This window comes from Petaurus breviceps, unplaced genomic scaffold (genome assembly GCF_028583685.1).
Source record: "Petaurus breviceps papuanus isolate PSGF00001 unplaced genomic scaffold, PetGlider_PUasm1.0 112, whole genome shotgun sequence".
Taxonomy (NCBI): domain Eukaryota; kingdom Metazoa; phylum Chordata; class Mammalia; order Diprotodontia; family Petauridae; genus Petaurus; species Petaurus breviceps.
The window spans coordinates 1,984,411-2,002,828 of NW_027185601.1; the positions used below are offsets into that span (position 1 = coordinate 1,984,411).

At 35.9% G+C, this 18,418-nt stretch overlaps 1 protein-coding gene across 1 annotated transcript in view; it reads left to right on the forward strand.

Moving 5' to 3' along the window:
* LOC138157377 (contactin-associated protein-like 2) overlaps window positions 1-18,418 on the forward strand; it is a 2,155,842-nt gene that overhangs the window by 810,480 nt on the left and 1,326,944 nt on the right. The window contains exon 8 of the mRNA XM_069082919.1: window positions 5,975-6,124. Coding sequence (XP_068939020.1) covers window positions 5,975-6,124 — 150 coding nt within the window. The remainder of the gene's footprint in view (window positions 1-5,974; window positions 6,125-18,418) is intronic.

Genomic DNA, 18,418 nt, shown 5'->3' on the forward strand with positions numbered 1-18,418 from the left:
TTGCCCCAAATAACCCTACAAGATTATAAGTTGTAGAACAATTGCTGATCTGTATTTGTGGAGGGAGTTTCTATATAGGGAGTATCCCATATCAGTGGAATCATAGGTCTAGGTCCTTGCCTCTCCCCCCAAAAATTCCAATAATAGTAATAAAAATACTCACACTTCTATAGCACTTTCAAGTCACTCCTCTGATACATATTGGCTCTGTAATCCTCAGCAAAGCAATCATTTTCTCAGAATTGTAGAAAACTCTCTAAGATTGTAAGTTTCAGGGAAAAAATGCTGACTTTTACTGGTAGAAGGATTATCCATAGTCAGGAGTCAATCAGTTAGTAAATGTGGAAGTCCTACTATGTGTCAGGCACTGTGCTAAGTGCTGACAATATAAAGAAAGTCAAAAGACAGTCCCTGTTCTCAAGAAGTTCTGTCTAATGGAGTAGACAAAATGCAAACTGTAAAAACAAGCTATATACAGGATAATTTGGAAACAATCAACAGAGGGAAGTCACTAGAATTAATGGGGTTCGGGAAAGCCTTCTAGTAGAAGGTAAGACATTTCTAAGAGACTTGAAGCCAGGAAAACCAACAGAGATGAAAAGGGAGAGCATCCTAGGCATGTGTGACAGTCAGTGAAAATACTCAGGGCTGGAAGATAGGTTTCCTTGATTAAGGAAGAGCAGAGAGGCCAGTGTCACCATATTAAGGAGTATATTAAAAGGTATGTGGTATAAGACGACTAGAAAGGTAAAGAGGGCCAGTTTTTGAATGAGAATTTTATATTTTATCTTAAAGGTACTGCAATTTACTGAAAGGTAGGAGGGGAGTGACATGGTCAAACCTGAACTTAGAAAAATCACTTTTTGGAGTGACCAGGTAGCACAGCAAGTAAGTGCACCAGCCCCAGTGTCGGGATGACCTGGGGATCAGATCCGGTCTCAGACACTTAGCACCCACCCAGAAACACCTGGCCGTGTAACCTTGAGCACGTTACTTCACCCCAATTGCTTAAAAAAAAATCACTTTTTCATGTAAGTAAAGCATGTTCTACAGTGAGGAGAGACTTTTTTTTTAAGAAATCAACTTTCAGGCCTATAGTCCAGGCATTAGGTGATAAGCACCTATACCAGAGTAGGAGTGGAGTCAGGGAAGAGAATTGGTCACATATGAGCGATGTTATGAAACTTCAATTGACAGGGTTTGACAATACATTGGACATGGTGATAGAGGGTGAGACTAAGAAGTTGAAGATGATACTGAAGTTGCAAACCTGGGTGACTAGGAAGATGGTGGAGCCCTCAAAAGTGATAGGGAAGTTAGAAAGAAAGGAAAGCTTTTTGGGGAAAGATAATGAGCTCATTTTTTAATATCTGAAGATATGTACAGGACATTCACTTTGATATGCCTAACAGGCAGCTGGAGATGCAAGACCCAAGATCAGCTGGGCGGTTACAGCTGAATATGTAGATTTGAGAACCCTCACCAAAGAAATGATCATTGAGTCCATGGAAACTCATCAGGTCACAAAGTGCAGTAATATAGAAAGAGAACAAAAGAGGATGCATAACAGAGATCTCTAAACCAGTGAAATCACAGGGCCAGACTATGTAACTATCTTTTAGGTATATGAAAAAAAAGTATTCATAACAACCGTTTGAGGTGAGTATGCAATTGAAATCAAATGAGATAAGCACTTTGCAGCCCTTTAAAACTGTATATATATGTGACCTGCTATTATTACTTGCGTCCCCATTTTCACTAAGAAAAACTAGACTTAGAGACATTAGGCAACTTCCTTAGTTACATGGTCCCTAACTAGGACTAGGACCCAGGTCTATTCTCTCAAATTCCAATAACTTTTGCTTCATCCTGAGCTACCTATTCATTATTTCCTTTATAAAGGAGAATAATGCCAACTGACACAGCCCAGAAATCATGAACATTGACTACCCTTAAATGATGTATTCTCTTCTAGTATAATAAAATCATTGGTTTAGAAACAACACCTGAAAGAAGTGGATTTTTAAACTGCTGTTAAAACAGTTGGATAATTCTTTACACTTCAATTTATTAAATTTTGATTCCTGTTGCTCTACTTGTCTCAATGACTTAAAAGTTTTGGTAAGACCTTGGATATAGAGCTGGACCAAAACTTTAATATCATGTAGTCTACTCCTTTTTACAGATAAGGAGACTGAGCTTCAGAATAAATTAACTTCTTTGAGATCAGATAGGTAGTAAATGAGAAAGAGTAGATTCATGCCTAGGACCTCTAAGTACAATATTCTTTCTTGATTAACTTTAAAATATCAAGATAAAACTGGGATATTAAAATGGAATAATTCAAAATGCAAAATATGATATAATAGTAGTACATATTATATAGAAATAATTTTATCCCCTTTTCAAAAATGGAATACCTGAAGAGAGTCTTAGTAAATTACCCATTTCACACAGCTAGAAAATAGTTTTGTTATTAACGTTGTTGTTCAGTCCTGTCTGACTCTTCTGACTCCATTTGCGATTTTCTTGGCAACAAGACTGGAGTGGCTGGTCATTTCCTTTTCCAGCTCATTTTGCAGCTGAGGAAACTGAGGAACACAAGGTTAAATGACTTGCCCAGGTCACATAGCTAATAAGTGTCTGAGGCCAGATGTAAACTCAGTTCCTTCTGACTCCAGGGTCTATCTATATACAGTCTATATACTCTAGCTACTACACTATACTATATATATATATATGTATTCACTCTAGCTACTACCTGGCTCTTCTAGAAAGTGGTAGCTCTTTGATGTATACTCTGTTATGATTCTCAATACAATATCTCACTATGCCATACTTGAGTTGTGTAATTTGTTTTTATCTGATTACTCGGCATTAAGTTTATCTTGTTACTAAGTTACATGAAATAAAAATTAGTCGAGTTTTACTATGATCATTTTCTTAGAGAAATAGGCCTATTTTATGTTCAGAACAAGACTATAATACTCTGAATAGAAATTTTATTTTGTTACAAATAATAGTTTTTAAAAAATATTTTCAGTAATATTTTCTGTTAACTAATATTTAAAATAGAAAGACTCCAACTGTGGAGATAACTTAAAAGAGCCTGCCAGTGGCATTATATCATATTATATGGGTATAGTTTAGGACTAGACTTTCATTACAATAAGATCCTTGGGGCCTACTCCACAGGGCAGGGTTGTTATTTTTTTTTTAACTAGTTTGGTCCAATAATTTCACTTCACAGAATGATATTTCAGGATTTGCACCTTCTGAAGAGGTTGTTTGACTTTCTACAAGGTAGAATTTTACTTTCCTGGCAGGACCCAAAATTAAATCTCATTTTATCTGAAAGGAAAAAAGGAAGTTTCAGTTTCCTTTATGGCTTAAAATTTAAAGTTTTAGAAGGTAGCCTTTCTTAAATAATAGTGTTTTTCCAAGTAATGGGAGACTACTTGTGATGATATAGAAGTTTAAAACTAATCCATAAAGATAATTGTGGAAGCTCAGAATTAGAATTTAATGCCTCTTAAAACACTTAACAAAGAAGTATTCCAGGTGCAAGATTCTGCACTATATCATACCTCCTCAGAGATTTGGGATCAGAAATTGCTGATTTCAGTTCCAAATATAATACTTTTGACCAGTTGAACTTGGATAGTTCAAATATCCTCTCTGATCCTCAGTTTTAGAAGATATAAAATGGAAATAATACTACTTGTTCAATTTTGGTTTTTGTTAATTTGTTTTTCTTTATGTGTCAAGTACTTACTATGGTGTTTATTATAGAGTAAGTGCTTAATAAACTCTTGTTGATTGACTGTTCAAAGTGCTTTAAATATTGTAAAACTCTTATAATTTTAAAAGTAAACTATTATTAGTCTTTAAATTTAGTTTATCATTGTCAACTTTTTCATTGTGAAACCCACTCTTTTCCCTCACTAGTCTCTCCCAACATTGTACCCCTTTCATTTCAACAATCCTTCCTGGCTACAATTGATAATTTCTTAGAAGGAAGCCAAAGAACCATGTACACATAGTCCCCAAAGAATGTATTTCACCTTGACTTCAACTGGGCTTCCCTGACACTTTGCAAATGCTTTATTGATCTCTTGTTCATCACCATTCGTGCTTCCCACCAATAGTTTTACAAACACATCATGCTTCTACCTGGTTTTGTGTTGTTGTCCAGGTTTTTCCCTTGTATCTAGACATCTTCTCCAATAACTCATTTATTTTTAGTTTGACTACACAGAATTTGGTTCTTAAAAGTGTAACTTCTTTAAAAAATAATTTTAAATATTTTCTTTCAAGCTAGCAGCCTGAGAATATTTCCAACAAGCAGCCTGAGCTTATTAAGCAATGACTGCTAGAGATTATTGATTGAAAAGTAAAATGGTCAATTTACTAGCAATATTTGTTTCCCCCTTCATTTTGTGTTCCCTATTTAATAATAAAGGAAATAAAGAAAATTAAGGAAGATAATAATAAGATTTACCATGATAAAGGAAACAAACTATAAGAAGTTAGAATCCTGATTTATTACATGAGTGTATGTTTAAAGGACAAAACACATCCATTGTGATTAATTTTAAAACCTATGCTATCATAATGTCAGTAAATATCATGTTGACATTTGACTACTCTGTCTTCCAAGCTCAAGAGAATTTCTGCTCAAAGTTCATTTCTGTTTTACTTATCCTCTCATTCACCCTGAATATTTAATTTATATTATATATGCTAAATACTGCCTAAAATACCAATTTAACAGAATCAAGGTCCTTAATTTTAACATCTACTTTTAAAATACTCTAAATAACTATTGATTAGAGAAATGCAAATTAAAAGAATTCTGATGTACCACTTCACACCTATCAGATTGTCTAATATGACAGAAAAGGAAAATAATAAATGTTTTAGAGAATGTGGAAAAACTGGGACATTAATGCATTATTGATGGAGTTGTGAACTGATCCAACCATTCTTGAGAGCAATTTGCAACTATTCCCAGTGAGTTATAAAACTATATGTTCTTTGACCCAGCAATTCTACTATTAGGACAGTATCTCAAAGACAGAAAAGGGGGTGATATGTGTTGGGAGGAAAGGCCCATTTGTACAAAAATATTTATAGGACTCTTTTTATGGTGACAAATAATTGGAAAATAAGGGATGTCCATGAATTGTGGTTGCTAAGCAAGTTATGATATATGACTATAGGGGCATATTACTGTCATATAAGAAATGATGAGTAGGATTTCAGAAAAAAACAGGACTTATATGAACTTATGTAAAGTGAAGTGAACAGAGTCAAGGATACTGTATACATTAACAGTAATATCATATGATGATTAGTTGTGAATGACTTAGCTATTCTGAACAATTCAGTGATCCAAGACAATTCCAAAAGACTAATGATGAAAAATCTTATCCAAATCCAGAGAAAGAACTGATGGAATTTGAATGCACATAAAAGCATACTATTTATCATTTTTTGTGTTTTCTGTTCCCCCCCCTTTGGGTCTAGGTCTTTCTATTTAAACAAAACTATAGCATTCTAACTATAGATACTATTGCTTTTAAAAATTTTACTATTATCATTGTATATTTTGTTACACTCAACAAATGCAAACAAAATATGAAGTATATATGCATATGAAAGCTTAAAAATCTGAACCATCATGGTTTTATTTTTGTTTTTGTTTTATTTTTGGAGGGCATTTGGGGTTAAGTGACTTGCCCAAAGTCACATGGCTAGTATGTCAAGTATATGGGGCTAGATTTGAACTCAGGTCCTTCTGACTCCAGGGCCAGTGCTATATTCACTGCGCCACCTAGCCAGCCCTCGTTATGTTTTATTACAAAATAACAGTAACTGAATATATGCGTTAACAAAATAGTAACCAAGAAAGTATTTTCTTAACAAAATATCTTAAAATATAAATTTTATTTTTCTCTCATTTTGCTGCTAGGTTCTGGGCTAAATGATGGACAATGGCACGAAGTTCGTTTCCTAGCCAAGGAAAATTTTGCTGTTCTCACCATTGATGGTGATGAAGCATCATCAGTTCGAACTAACAGTCCTCTTCAAGTTAAAACAGGGGAAAAGTATTTCTTTGGAGGTAAAAAAAAATTGAACTTGCTATCTAATTATTTAACCCATTGCCAACTGCAACATTTCATTGAATCATCAAGTAGCTGTTTGAATGGTGTTTCATCATATGTTATCTGTTGACAAGATAGTTATGAGGAACAGATTTGTTTTCTCTAAAATTTCATAAAGATGAGAGAGTTTAATGATTTTTTAAGTTGCATATTCTATATTAAGCCTGTTTTGATTTTTCTCATACTGATTTTAAAAATTTATTGTAGGTCATTCTGGACAGAATAGATTTTTGCTATGTTCAAGTTGTTAAATACTTTGTTACAGTCTTCTGTGTGATTCCAACTAATAATGAGGCCTGTAGTCCTATGATGGAATTACTTTATACCAAATTGTATAAAGACTTTTTCTCTGGAGTCACATTCAGGCATATTTTCTATTGGGGGAAATTAATCCTTCAGCAACTATATTATGCCTAAGGAAATTTTTCATTAGGTTTTTGGAAATACCTATCTTTCATTGAAGCATTAAATGTCTCTCATGTTATTTTTCACATAATTTGGGCCCTAAATATGAATAATCAAGTAAACATTATCATCCTACACATTTTAGAAGAAAGATAGATTTTATGCTTAAATAGGAGAGAAATAAGCATTTCTGTTTCCATCACAGCTGGCAGTTAGTTCATTCCCATGTGAAAATAGTCGATCTGGCATGATTATGCTCATGCCATGTTGTACTTGCTGCAGTAGTGTTGTTAATCAAACAAAGTAAAATCATCTTTAGTACTGAGACACCATAAGGGCAGTGTAAAATTACATGAAATATTAACATTTCATCAGACTGGCAGTTGAACATTAAAGGAATTTGGCTCTTACTTAGATTACTATCTCAAACACCATTGTGATTCCTGTTTGCTGGCAAAAAACATCCTGTTAGCATTAAATATTCTTTGTAATTCATTAAGGTGCCCCTTTTTTGTTGTTTTTCATTTTTCAAATGCTTTATTAACTTCTGATTTACATCATTCATTTCCACCAAATTTTGAGTTACAAATTTTCTCCCCGTTTTTTCCCTACCCGCCAACCCAAAATAGCAGTCCCACAGGTTATCCCCTCTTCCAATCTGCTCTCTCCCATATTTTTTCCCATACCCATTTCAACTTTTGCAGTAGGGCATGGTGCATCTCTATGCCCCAGTGCCTGTATATCTTATTTCCCAATTACATGTAAAATAGTATTAATAATAGTGTGTGTGTATATATATTTAAACATTTGATTTTAAAACTGAATTTCAGATTCATTCCGTTCCTCCCTTGTCACCCACCCTTACTGGGAAGATAAGCAGTGCAGTACAGGTTGTACATGTGTGGCTAATGCAAAACAATAACATAGTAGATATATTGTAAAAGACTGATTGTATTTCCCTCCCTCCTATCCCACCACCTACTTGTTCTACTCTCTACTGTGATCCCATCCCTTTTCAAAAGTGGGTGCTTCCAACTTCCCTCCCCGCCCCAGCCTGCCTTCCCTCTGATCCCCTTCGTCCCTATTCTCCTGTAGGGTGAGATACCCTATTTGTGTGTATTTCATTCTCTCCCCCAGCCAAATTTAATGGGAATAAGGTTGACCATTCTTTTTTCCCTTCCTATTCTTCCACTGCATTGTAACCCTTTTCCCTTGCCTCTTCTATATGATAGTTTACCCCATTCTGTCTCTCCCCATCTCCTCTCATTATATTCCTCTCTCACCTCTTAATTTCACCTTTTAAGTATCATCCCTTCCTGTTAAATTGGTCCTGTGCCCTCTATCCATGTATACCTGTAAACATTCACATATGTATTCATATGCCCATATACCCTCATATATAGACACACACACACATATATATACATATATATATATATATGTACATATATATATATATATTCCCTTCAACTATTTTCATACTGGGAAAAGTTTCACCAGTTACAATTATTGTTTTTCCATATAGGAATGTTAATAGTTCAACTTTGGTAAGTTCCTTAGGATTTCTTTTCCCTGTTTACCTTCTTATGCTTCTCTTGCTTCTTGTATCTGAATGTCAAATTTTCTATTCAACTCTGTTTTTTCATCAAGAATGCTTAAAAGTCCTCTATTCCACTGAATGACCATATTTTCCCCTGAAACATGATATTCAGTTTTGCTGGACAGGTGATTCTTGGTTTTAATACCAGCTCCTTTGACCTCCAGAATATCATATTCCAAGCCCTTTGATCCCTCAGTGTAGAAGCTGCCAGATCCTGGGTTATCCTGATTGTGTTTCCACAATATTCAAATTGTTTCTTCCTGGCTGCTTGTAATATTCTCTCCTTAATCTGGGAATTCTGGAACCTGGCTATAATATTCCTAGGAGTTTTCTTTTGGGGATCTTTTTCAGGAGGTGATCAGTGTATTCTTTCAACCTCTATTTTTCCCTATGGTTCTAAAACATCAGGGCAGTTTTCTTTGAGAAGTTCCTGGAGGATGATTTCTAGGTTCTTTCTTTGATTGTGGCTTTCAGGTAGTCCAATAATTTTTAAATTATCTCTCCTGGATCTATTTTCCAGGTCAGTGGTTTTTCCCATTCTCCTCAGTGAGCTTTTGAGATTCTTTTTCCATCTGGCAAATTCGGCTTTTTAAGGCATTCTTCTCCTCATTGCTTTTTTGAGCCTCTCTTGCCATTTGAGTTAGTCTGTTTTTTAAGGTGTTATTTTCCTCAGTCAGGCTGTTGATGCTCATTTCATAACTTTCTTGCATCCTTCTCATTTCTCTTCCCAATTTTTCCTTCACTTCTCTTGTCTCCTTCTAAAAATGCTCTATGGCCTGTTACCAGCTCGTATTTTCCTTTGAAGCTTTTGGTGCAGGAGTTCTGACTTCACTGTCTTCCTCCTGTTCCATGCTTTGCTCCTTTTTGTCCCCAAAATAGGAGTCTAATATTGGAATCTTCTGTCTGCTTTGTTTCCTTTGCCTAGTCATGTCGCCCCACAGTCACTTGACCCCTGGACTTTTTGCCACAGTAGGACTCTGCCACCAGACAGGGGAGCTTTCGTCCCAAATGCTGGGGTTTCCTCTGTTGCCAGAGGTATTAGATGGGTGCCCTCTCTGGACACACACTGCAAGACCACCACCCTAGACTGCAGTCCAGATCCAAGCAGGTTAAAGCAAAAGTGATTACCCCTCAGGCTGGTTGCTTGGTCCCCCTACACGCTGCAGGCCAGGAGCTGAAGCTGCCACGTGGTGCTGGCTGACTTTGCCAGCTTCTCAGAGGCTTCTAGCCCCAGGGCAAAAGCCAATGTACTCCCACTTACTGGGTCCCAAAGTCCAGACTGCACTGACTTCTCACTTTGTCCTTAGCATCTCTGTGTTGATAATTCTGGAAATGGCCACAGCTGCTGCTGAACTGGAGTCCCTCCTGCTGGTGGCTGGTCAGACTCGCCCTGGGGCTAAAACCTCTGGCTGAAGGCAGGCCTGGGCTTGGCTCCCAGAGCCCTGTGCTGGCCGATTCCTGATGGCCTGCTGGGCTGTCCTCAGCAGGAAGCTAGCTTCTCTGTGTCATTTTGTGGGTTTTGCAGCTCCAAAGTTTGTTCAGAGTCCCCTTTTTACATTGATTGGTAGAGGTGGAAGCTGGAGTGGCTTGGAGGTCATGCTTCTACTCCGCCATCTTGACTATGCCCCATCAAGGCACCCCTTTTTATAGGAAAGCTTGATCGTTTTTAGGTGTATAGAGAAGCGGTAGGAAATTTTAAAAAATATATCTGCCAATTATGACTGATTTGACCATATACTTATATACATTGCCATTCATGTATACTTGGATCAAGACTTGAGAGTCTGACAATACTTTTGATAATGGCCATGTTTCAAATTCATTTTTAAATATCCTTAGTTATATTTCATTCACTGAATGTGAATAAGGTAATAGGGAGAAGTAGTCCTGATCAAATGGGAATCCTACATAGTTTTTACTTCCCTGTCATTATTTTAGTTAATGTGTATGCTTGGAGAGATGAGCTCAGATACTAATGATGGAAAATAGGAGGCCTAATTGTGAGGGAAACTGTTATTTTCCTGGAACTACTATAGCTTTTTGGGAGCTCCTTTATTCTGGGTCAAATTCCCTAGTCCTTTGAAACTCCCAGACTTTACTGAATCCATAAACTTTTGCAAACACAGATAAATTTACAGTTTGTCTTTACCTAGGATAGGCTCCTGTGTTTCATGTAATAATCTTACATATTATAGATACATATATGTATGTGAAATGTCTAAATCAATCCAGAGTCACTGAGTAAATGGTCAAATGTTTACATGTTCCATGCAGAGCAGGATAATTATTTTCATTGGAGTAGAATCATAATCATTTTTAAAAATTTATTTGTTTTTAGTTTTCAACCTTCATTTTGACAAGATTTTGAGTTACAATTTTTCTCTCTCCATCTCTCCCCCCCCCCCCCCCCCCAAAAAGCAAGCCTACTGAATACCTCTTCCCCCAATCTGTTCTGTCTTATATCCTTCTCCTTGACCCCCCCCCTAACTTTCTAGTAGGGCAAGATGGATTTCTATACCCCAGTACCTGTATATCTTATTTCACATTTGCATGTAAAAAACAAATTTTTAAATATTTGTTTTTAAAACTTTGACTGCCATATTCTATTCTCCTCCTCCCTCCTCACCCACCCCCAATGAGAAGATAAGCCATTCAATATAGATTGTACATATGTAGTTACCCAAATCATTTCCAAAGAAGTTATATTGTGAAAGACTTACTATATTTCCCTTCATACTATGCCTCCTTCCACTTATCCTATTTTCTCCTTTGACCCTATTCCTTTTCAAAAATGTTTGCTTCTAACTAACTTCTCCCCCAGTCTGCCCTACCTTCTATCCTCCCCCCTGTTATCCCCTACCCATACCCTATTTTCCTCTAGGGTAAGATACCAATTGAATGTGTAAGTTATTCTCTCCTTAGGCCAAATTCAATGAGAATCAGGTTGTCCCATTAGCTTTCACCTTCTTGTTTTTCCCCTCCATTGTAACAGTTTTCTCTTTCCTCTTTTATATGAGATTATTTTCCCTAATCTATCTTTTCCTTTCTTCTTCTCCCAATAAATTCCTCTCTCACCTCTTAATTATATTTTTAAGCTATCATCCCTTCATATTCAACTCATCCTGTATTCTCTGTCTATGTATACATGAACATACATATGCCCAGGCTCACATATACATTTATATATATATATATATATATACACACACACACACACGCATCCTCCTATACATACATATATATGTATGTATACAGATATAGATGATATATATATATATATATTCTCTTCAGCTATCCTCATACTGAGAGAAGTCTTATGAATTACAATTATCATTTTTCCATGTAGGAATGTAAAAAGTTCAACTTTAATAAATTTTCCTTATGATTTCTTTACCCTGTTTACCTTCTCATGCTCCTCTTGCTTTCTGGATTTGATAGTCAAATTTTCTGTTCAGCTGAGGTTTTTTCATCAAGAATGCTTGAAAGTCCTTTATTTCATTGAATGACCATATTTTTGCCTGTAGCATTATACTCAGTTTTTCTGGGTAGGTGATTTTTGGTTTTAATCCCAGCTACTTTGACCTCTGGAATATCATATTCCAAGACCTTCTATACATTAATGTACAAGCTGCTAGGTCTTGTGTTATCCTGATTGTGTTTTCACAATACTCAGATTGTTTCTTCTTGACTGCTTGCAGTATTTTCTCCTTGACTTGGGAACTCTGGAATTTGACGATAATATTCCTAGGAGTTTTCTTTTTGGGATCTTTATCAAGAGGCGATTGGTGAATTCTTTCAATTTCTATTTTGCCCTCTGGTTCTATAATATCAGGGCAATTATGCTTGATAATTTCTTGAATTATGGCCTCTGGATTCTTTTTTCTTGTGGCTTTCAGGTAGCCCAATAATTTTTACATTGTCTCTCCTGGATCTATTTTCCAGATAAGTGGTTTTTCCAATGAGATATTTCACATTGCCTTCTATTTTTTCATGTGTTTGGATCTGTTTTATAGTATCTTGATTTCTTATAAAACCATTACCTTCCAATTGCTCCATTATAATTTTGAAGGAATTATTTTCTTCAATGAGTTTTTGAAATTCCTTTTCCATCTGGCAAATTCAGCTTTTTAAAGCATTCTTCTCCTCACTGGCTTTTTGCGCCTCTTTTACCATTTGAGTTTGTCTATTTTAAAAGGTGTTATTTTCTTCAGTGTATTTTTTGGGACTCCTTTAGGAAGCTGTTTACTTTCTTTTCATGATTTTCTTGCATCATTCTCATTTCTCTTCCCAATTTTTCCTCTGCTTTTCTTACCTGATATTCAAAATCCTTCTTGAGCTTCTCCATGGCTTGTAACCAATTCACATTTTTTCTTGGAGACTTTTGATGCAGGAGTTCTGACTTTGGTGTCTTCCTCCCACTCCATGCCTTGATCCATTTCGTCCCCAAAAAAGGATTCTATCATCTGTTTGTTTTTCCTGTGCTTGCTCATATTGGCAGACAATTACTAGACTTTTGATCTCTTTGCCATGGTAGAACTGTGTTTCCAGAATGGAGAGAGCTATGTCCCAAATTGCTAGGGTTTTTGAAGTTGCCAGAGCTATTAGATGGGCACCCTTTCTACAGCCCCTATATGCTCTGTCTCACTGGTCACACATCCCATCACCACCACCCAAGACCGTGATCTGGATCCAAGCAGGTCAAAGCAAGAGTAATTGCCCTGTGAATGGTCCTTTGGTCCCCCTATAGTATAAAGAGCTCTGGAAGTAGCCATGCGGTAGCGGCTGCAGCTGCTGTACCTCCACTGATTCTTGCTCCAGGGATAGCAATCAGACCATGCTCACCCTGTTCCAAAAAAGTTCCACACTAACCTTTTACTTTGTCTTTGGCATTTGTGGATTGAGAAATCTGGAAACCGCTATAGGTGTTGGTGATTTACTCTTGTGAAGTCTGCTCCAGCCTCCTGAGGTTGGTGACGCCCTGGTGCTACAACCTCAGCTTCACCCTTCCTGCTGGCCTGCAGGGCTTCCTTCAGTGGGAAATTTGTTTCTCTCTGTCACCTTGTCAGTTCCGTAGTTCTAAAGTTTGTTTAAAAACATTTTTTTTACACATATTAGAGAAGGTGGAAGCCAGAGCCACACAGAAGTCCTGTTTCTTCTCCACCATCTTGGCTCTACCCCTCCATGCTCATTTTTCTACAACTCTTTATTGGCTGTTTCCACTATCTTTGCCCTTCCTAGGGAACAAAATCCTGACGCTGAAGAGATTGTCCATCTCTTTCCCTTGCTACTATTGTGAATTCAAAGTTATCCATACTCTATAGGATTGCAAAGAAATAGCTTGGAGAGAAATTAACTTGTGCCTATATATTTCCTGATGTATGAACAAGATGTTCTCTGTGAAATGTTTCAGCAAAACATTTATTCCTGCCATCTGGAAAAGAGTCTGGCACAGATTATCCTAGACATAAGATTAGCTATTGCTAATTCACATAAAATATTTATATTTTATGGCAATTTTAACTTTTCAAGATGTATCTTCCTTGACTACCTCATTATATCTTCCCATCAACAAGGGAGGTATTAACTTGCCATTTTATGATTAACAGAATAACAGTGCCAAGTTCTCTCAATGTGGAACTCAGAGAGACCTCTTATACTAACTAAATTTGACCTTGGCAAGTCACTTGACCTCAGTTTCCTCATCTGTAAAAACTGATATAATAATACCTGGATTAGCTCTCACAGGATTGTTGTGAGGTGCAGATGAGATCTACAAGGCTTTAATCAGAACACAAATGACATTTGCTATTAAGTTAAAATTAAGAGGTTAAGTGGTTCACCAGAATTCATTCATTTTGTCAATTTGGTACAAGATCTTGAAATACAGGAGAGCTATAGAACTTTCTAGAAGATCTGTAGCAGCTCTAGGTTATTTAATTGCTATATAATTAACTTGAATAAAAGCATCAATGCCATGCTTATCAAATCTAAAGGTGATATAAAATTGGGGAGAATGACTAACAAATTGTATAACAAGATAAAATGGTAGGTGAAATCTAATAGGATGAAATTTAAGAAGGATAATTATAAAGTTTTACCTTCAGTTTCAGAAAATCAACCTCGTTAGTATCTGGGCCTGGAATGTCTAGCCAACAGATCTTTGGGAGAAGTTCTAAATGAGATTTTAATGTACTATAAGTTCAAAAAATGAACCATAAGCTGGCAGTCAAGAAAGCTAATTTAATCTTAAGTCAACATCAAGAGCCAGAGTTTCTAGCATCATAGTAGTTAGAGTCCCACTATATCTATGTTGGTAAAACTACATTTGCTGTATATTGTTCTGTTCTCTATATTATGCAGTAGGAAATATGATGATAATGAGCTGGAGGGAACCCCAAGGAATGAAATCAGGAGGGCAAAAGACCTCAAGATCCTATCTGAGGAGTGGTTGGAGGAAGGAGTGGGGATATGATATATTTTTAAGTATTTGAGAGCTTGTCCCATGAATGAAAAACATTTGTTTTACTGGTTCAAAGCTTCATCAAAGGCATTACAGGTGCCCTGGGGTGGAATAGACTGTTTTAGGAGGTAGCGTTTTGTCTTTGCTGGAGGTCTTCAAATAAAGGATAATAATTTATTAAATATGTCCTGGATTTTATACAGATTTGGATTGGGCTCTATGGCCTTTCTAAATCTTAGATCTTCCTAAATATAAATCATGTCCCTTCTAAATCTAACAATTCATCATCTTCCATTTTGCATCTCTTTTGCCACTTATCAGTTGTATACTCTCACCAGGTATATTCTCCACTTTATTTATAGTAACTACACATCTCTGCAGTGTCCTATGGATCGACTATAATTTTGATTTCTAACATATTGTGATCTTTTACAATTTTCAGTCATGTTGCTTCATTGAAATTTTATGTCTGACTAAAGAGATATATTTTTCTTCAGGGATGTTTCAGATTATTGAAAATAATTACCAATATTACAAATGCAATCTATTACAGTTTGTTTTTGTATCCAACTTAGCATCCAGATCACTGTCTTTCTTTCATATCTGAAAGAAATATATTTATTGTACCAACTTAAGAGGCTGACCATTAAATTGCATATCCTATCCTGGATAATTGATATTCACTTATTCCCTTTTGTTTTGTTTTCTTTTCCTGTGTAGACTGCTAGATTGAACTCTTGTGTGGTTGTGGATCTCAAACAGAAGGCTCTGAAGCCTGATAGAATCATTATTACAAACAATCCCCCCCAAAAATACCCCTAGATAAAATTTGATACCTTTCTCACACATTCTTTACAATTATTATTTATTACTTAATCTACCCCTGATTTACTCCATGGTTAGGGAAAACCAATTTTATTTCTATTTTTAATGTTTTTGGAGTAATTTTAAATCAATACTCTCCCAGGATGACTTTAGAACTGTAGAACAAGCTATCATCCAAAGTACCTGCTTCTCCTATCCCTCGGTGCACATAAGTTTTTTCTTTAACTGTACTGCAAGTATGCTAATTACTTACAAGCTCATAGTTATCAATTAAAAAAAACAGCCTTACCATTTCCTTTGTATTTTTCATTCATTTAAATAATTTGGTATTCATAGCCCCAGATTCATCAGTAACTTGACTCTGGCTTCTTTTATAGTTAAAGTCCCCATCCTGTAACTTCCATCACATCGAAAGGTTGTATATCTTTCCCCAGGAAGAAATTCTATCTATTACTAATTTCTGCTATGCTCTGTTTGCCTTTCCATATCATCCTCCCTTATGTCTAAATTGTTGTTTTGGTTTTTGTATTTCCTACCTGGATAGAAATAAAAAGGGAAAGATCAAGAGCCTCACAGTCAGGCCCCTACACAGTAGTGTCACCCAGGCCTTCTTAACTTCATTCCACTAATAGAGACAATTTCCCTTTTTTAGGATGCTTTAGGATTTGCAAAGCACTTTCTTAACAGGAAATCTATGAAGTAGAATATGCAATTAATACTCTCTCTTTGATAACTGGCAAAAGTGAATTTCTGAAAGGTTTCATGACTTGCCCACAGTAACTTGGAAAATAAGTATTCGAGGTGGTATTCCAGCCCAGTTTTTTCACTCCAGCCCAGTTTTTTGACTCCAAGGTCAGAACAGCTAAGCCTGGTTTAGGTAGCATCTTCCCAACACAAACTGCCAGCTGTTGGACATTTCATTATTGACTTATATGTCACATGCTTTGGCTTTGTGTAGCATAAACCCCATGGAGCATACTTTGGTGCCAGGTCCCTTTTATGTGCCATATGTGATATCCTGGGAGCTAGGCACCTTATGGGGAGAGATGTGTCTAAGACTTTCTAGTGGGTTAAATGTTCTGGCTCATTTGGGATGAGGAAGGAAAAGAGAAAAAAACTGCCCTCTCAGTAAATGTTAAAAAGAAGTTATTCCCTTCACATATTCTTTCTCTTCCTTTGTTATCCAAAGGTGTGGCATATAACACCCTTTCTGAGACTACTCATAGCAAAGAGGCCAAGGTATTTCCAGTTATGACACTTAACACAAATAATTAAAATTATTAAAAGAAAAATAAAGACTTCCTCTTCAGCTAAAAATTCATTCATATTAGAGTAAGAAGGACAAGTATGAATAAGAGAATTTGACCCTACAGCTGGCCCAAATACAGACAACTTAATAACAAAGATAAAATTCAGCCTATTCTGCCTTTTGTAACACCCTCCTTGACTTTACAGTATAGTCCAACAATGTAAGGTAATTTGCAAACATTTTGTTATGTAGATATGATCTAAAGGTTGACCAGGCAAATAATAAAGAAACATTTTCAAATAGTTTATTGTTAATTTAAACCTTGCTGCTTTTAATAGATTAGACTTCATTAAGATGTCCATTGAAACAACAACATTAAGAAAATTAAAGGAGAAGTACATCCATTTCATTTTTCCTGTAGCTGTATAGGTAGTGTCTGTGAATGGAAGACATATGAATTGTTAGAAAAGATCGTAAAAATGAATTTTATGCATCAGCAGAATTGTAGGCTAAGTTATTAAAAATGCGACATAAGTGAGATCTCTTTAAGCCTCAAAGAAAGATCATTGAACTTGATAAGTGAATATTTTTATTTAAGTATGAAAAACAATTTGGAAATTTTCCAAACTCATAAAAGATGTAGAAGTTTAAATATGTACATACTCCTAAAATGTAAAAGGCCCTGCTATGATTAGAAAATGAATAAGATATTGAACTATTATAAAGGAACCATACTAATACATATATGCATGTATATATGTATGTGTGTGTATATGCATGTGTTATTTTAATTCCTGGAAATAATAGGCAATAAAAACAGCCACCACAACAAAAAGCTTTTCACATTCTGTCGCCCTTAAAGTAACTTTTTGTTACGTGTTTTGCACCTTCAGTTTATGGTGCAAATGTTTTATTACCCCTAGTAAAATGTATGCTTCTGTAGGATTCAAGAATCATTGACAGTTAACAATTTTAACTAGCCATAATACTCAGAATTTTAATGACTTACAGGTTCAGAAAATTCAATAGTATAACAGGACAAAAAATGCAAGGGAATACTGTTTTTGTTAGTTTGTGTTTATTTACTTTAATTCTTGAAATTCCTTAGAGTAGAGGTTTCCCATTATAAATGCTCATATCACTGATGAAGATGACAAATTTATCTATAATTTGTGGTCCTTTTTTAAGAGTTGAAAGGCTCTTAGCAACCGTTAAGTTTAGTCCTCTCATTTCATTTCATTTTTTATAAGCAGTTGGGGTTAAGTAACTTGCTCAAGGTTACATGGCCAGTTATTTTGTGTGGTTGTTAAGTATCTGAGGCTGGAACCAATCCCAGGTCTCCTGACTCTGGGCCAGTGCTCTTACTCACTGCACCACCTGGCTGCCCCCATTTCTTTTTTTACCATATATTATTACATATAATTTTGGACTCCAAGAAGTTAAGGGACTTGTCTATGGTTGCATAGCTCAGAGGTAAGAGTTGATCTAGGGCTCTCTGAATCTAAAGTTAGCCTTCTCTCCATTATGGATTATTACAAATATAATCCTGGACTGGATTATTAAAAGCATAGAATCTAGAATGAAAGAGCTGATATATCTGCCATCCTGGTCTGACCATGTTTGGAATGCTATTGTTAAACTAAATGACAAGTCTTAGAAAATGAAAATTGTTAGGGAATTTCTTGCTTGTGGGTATTTTTACCCCTAGCACT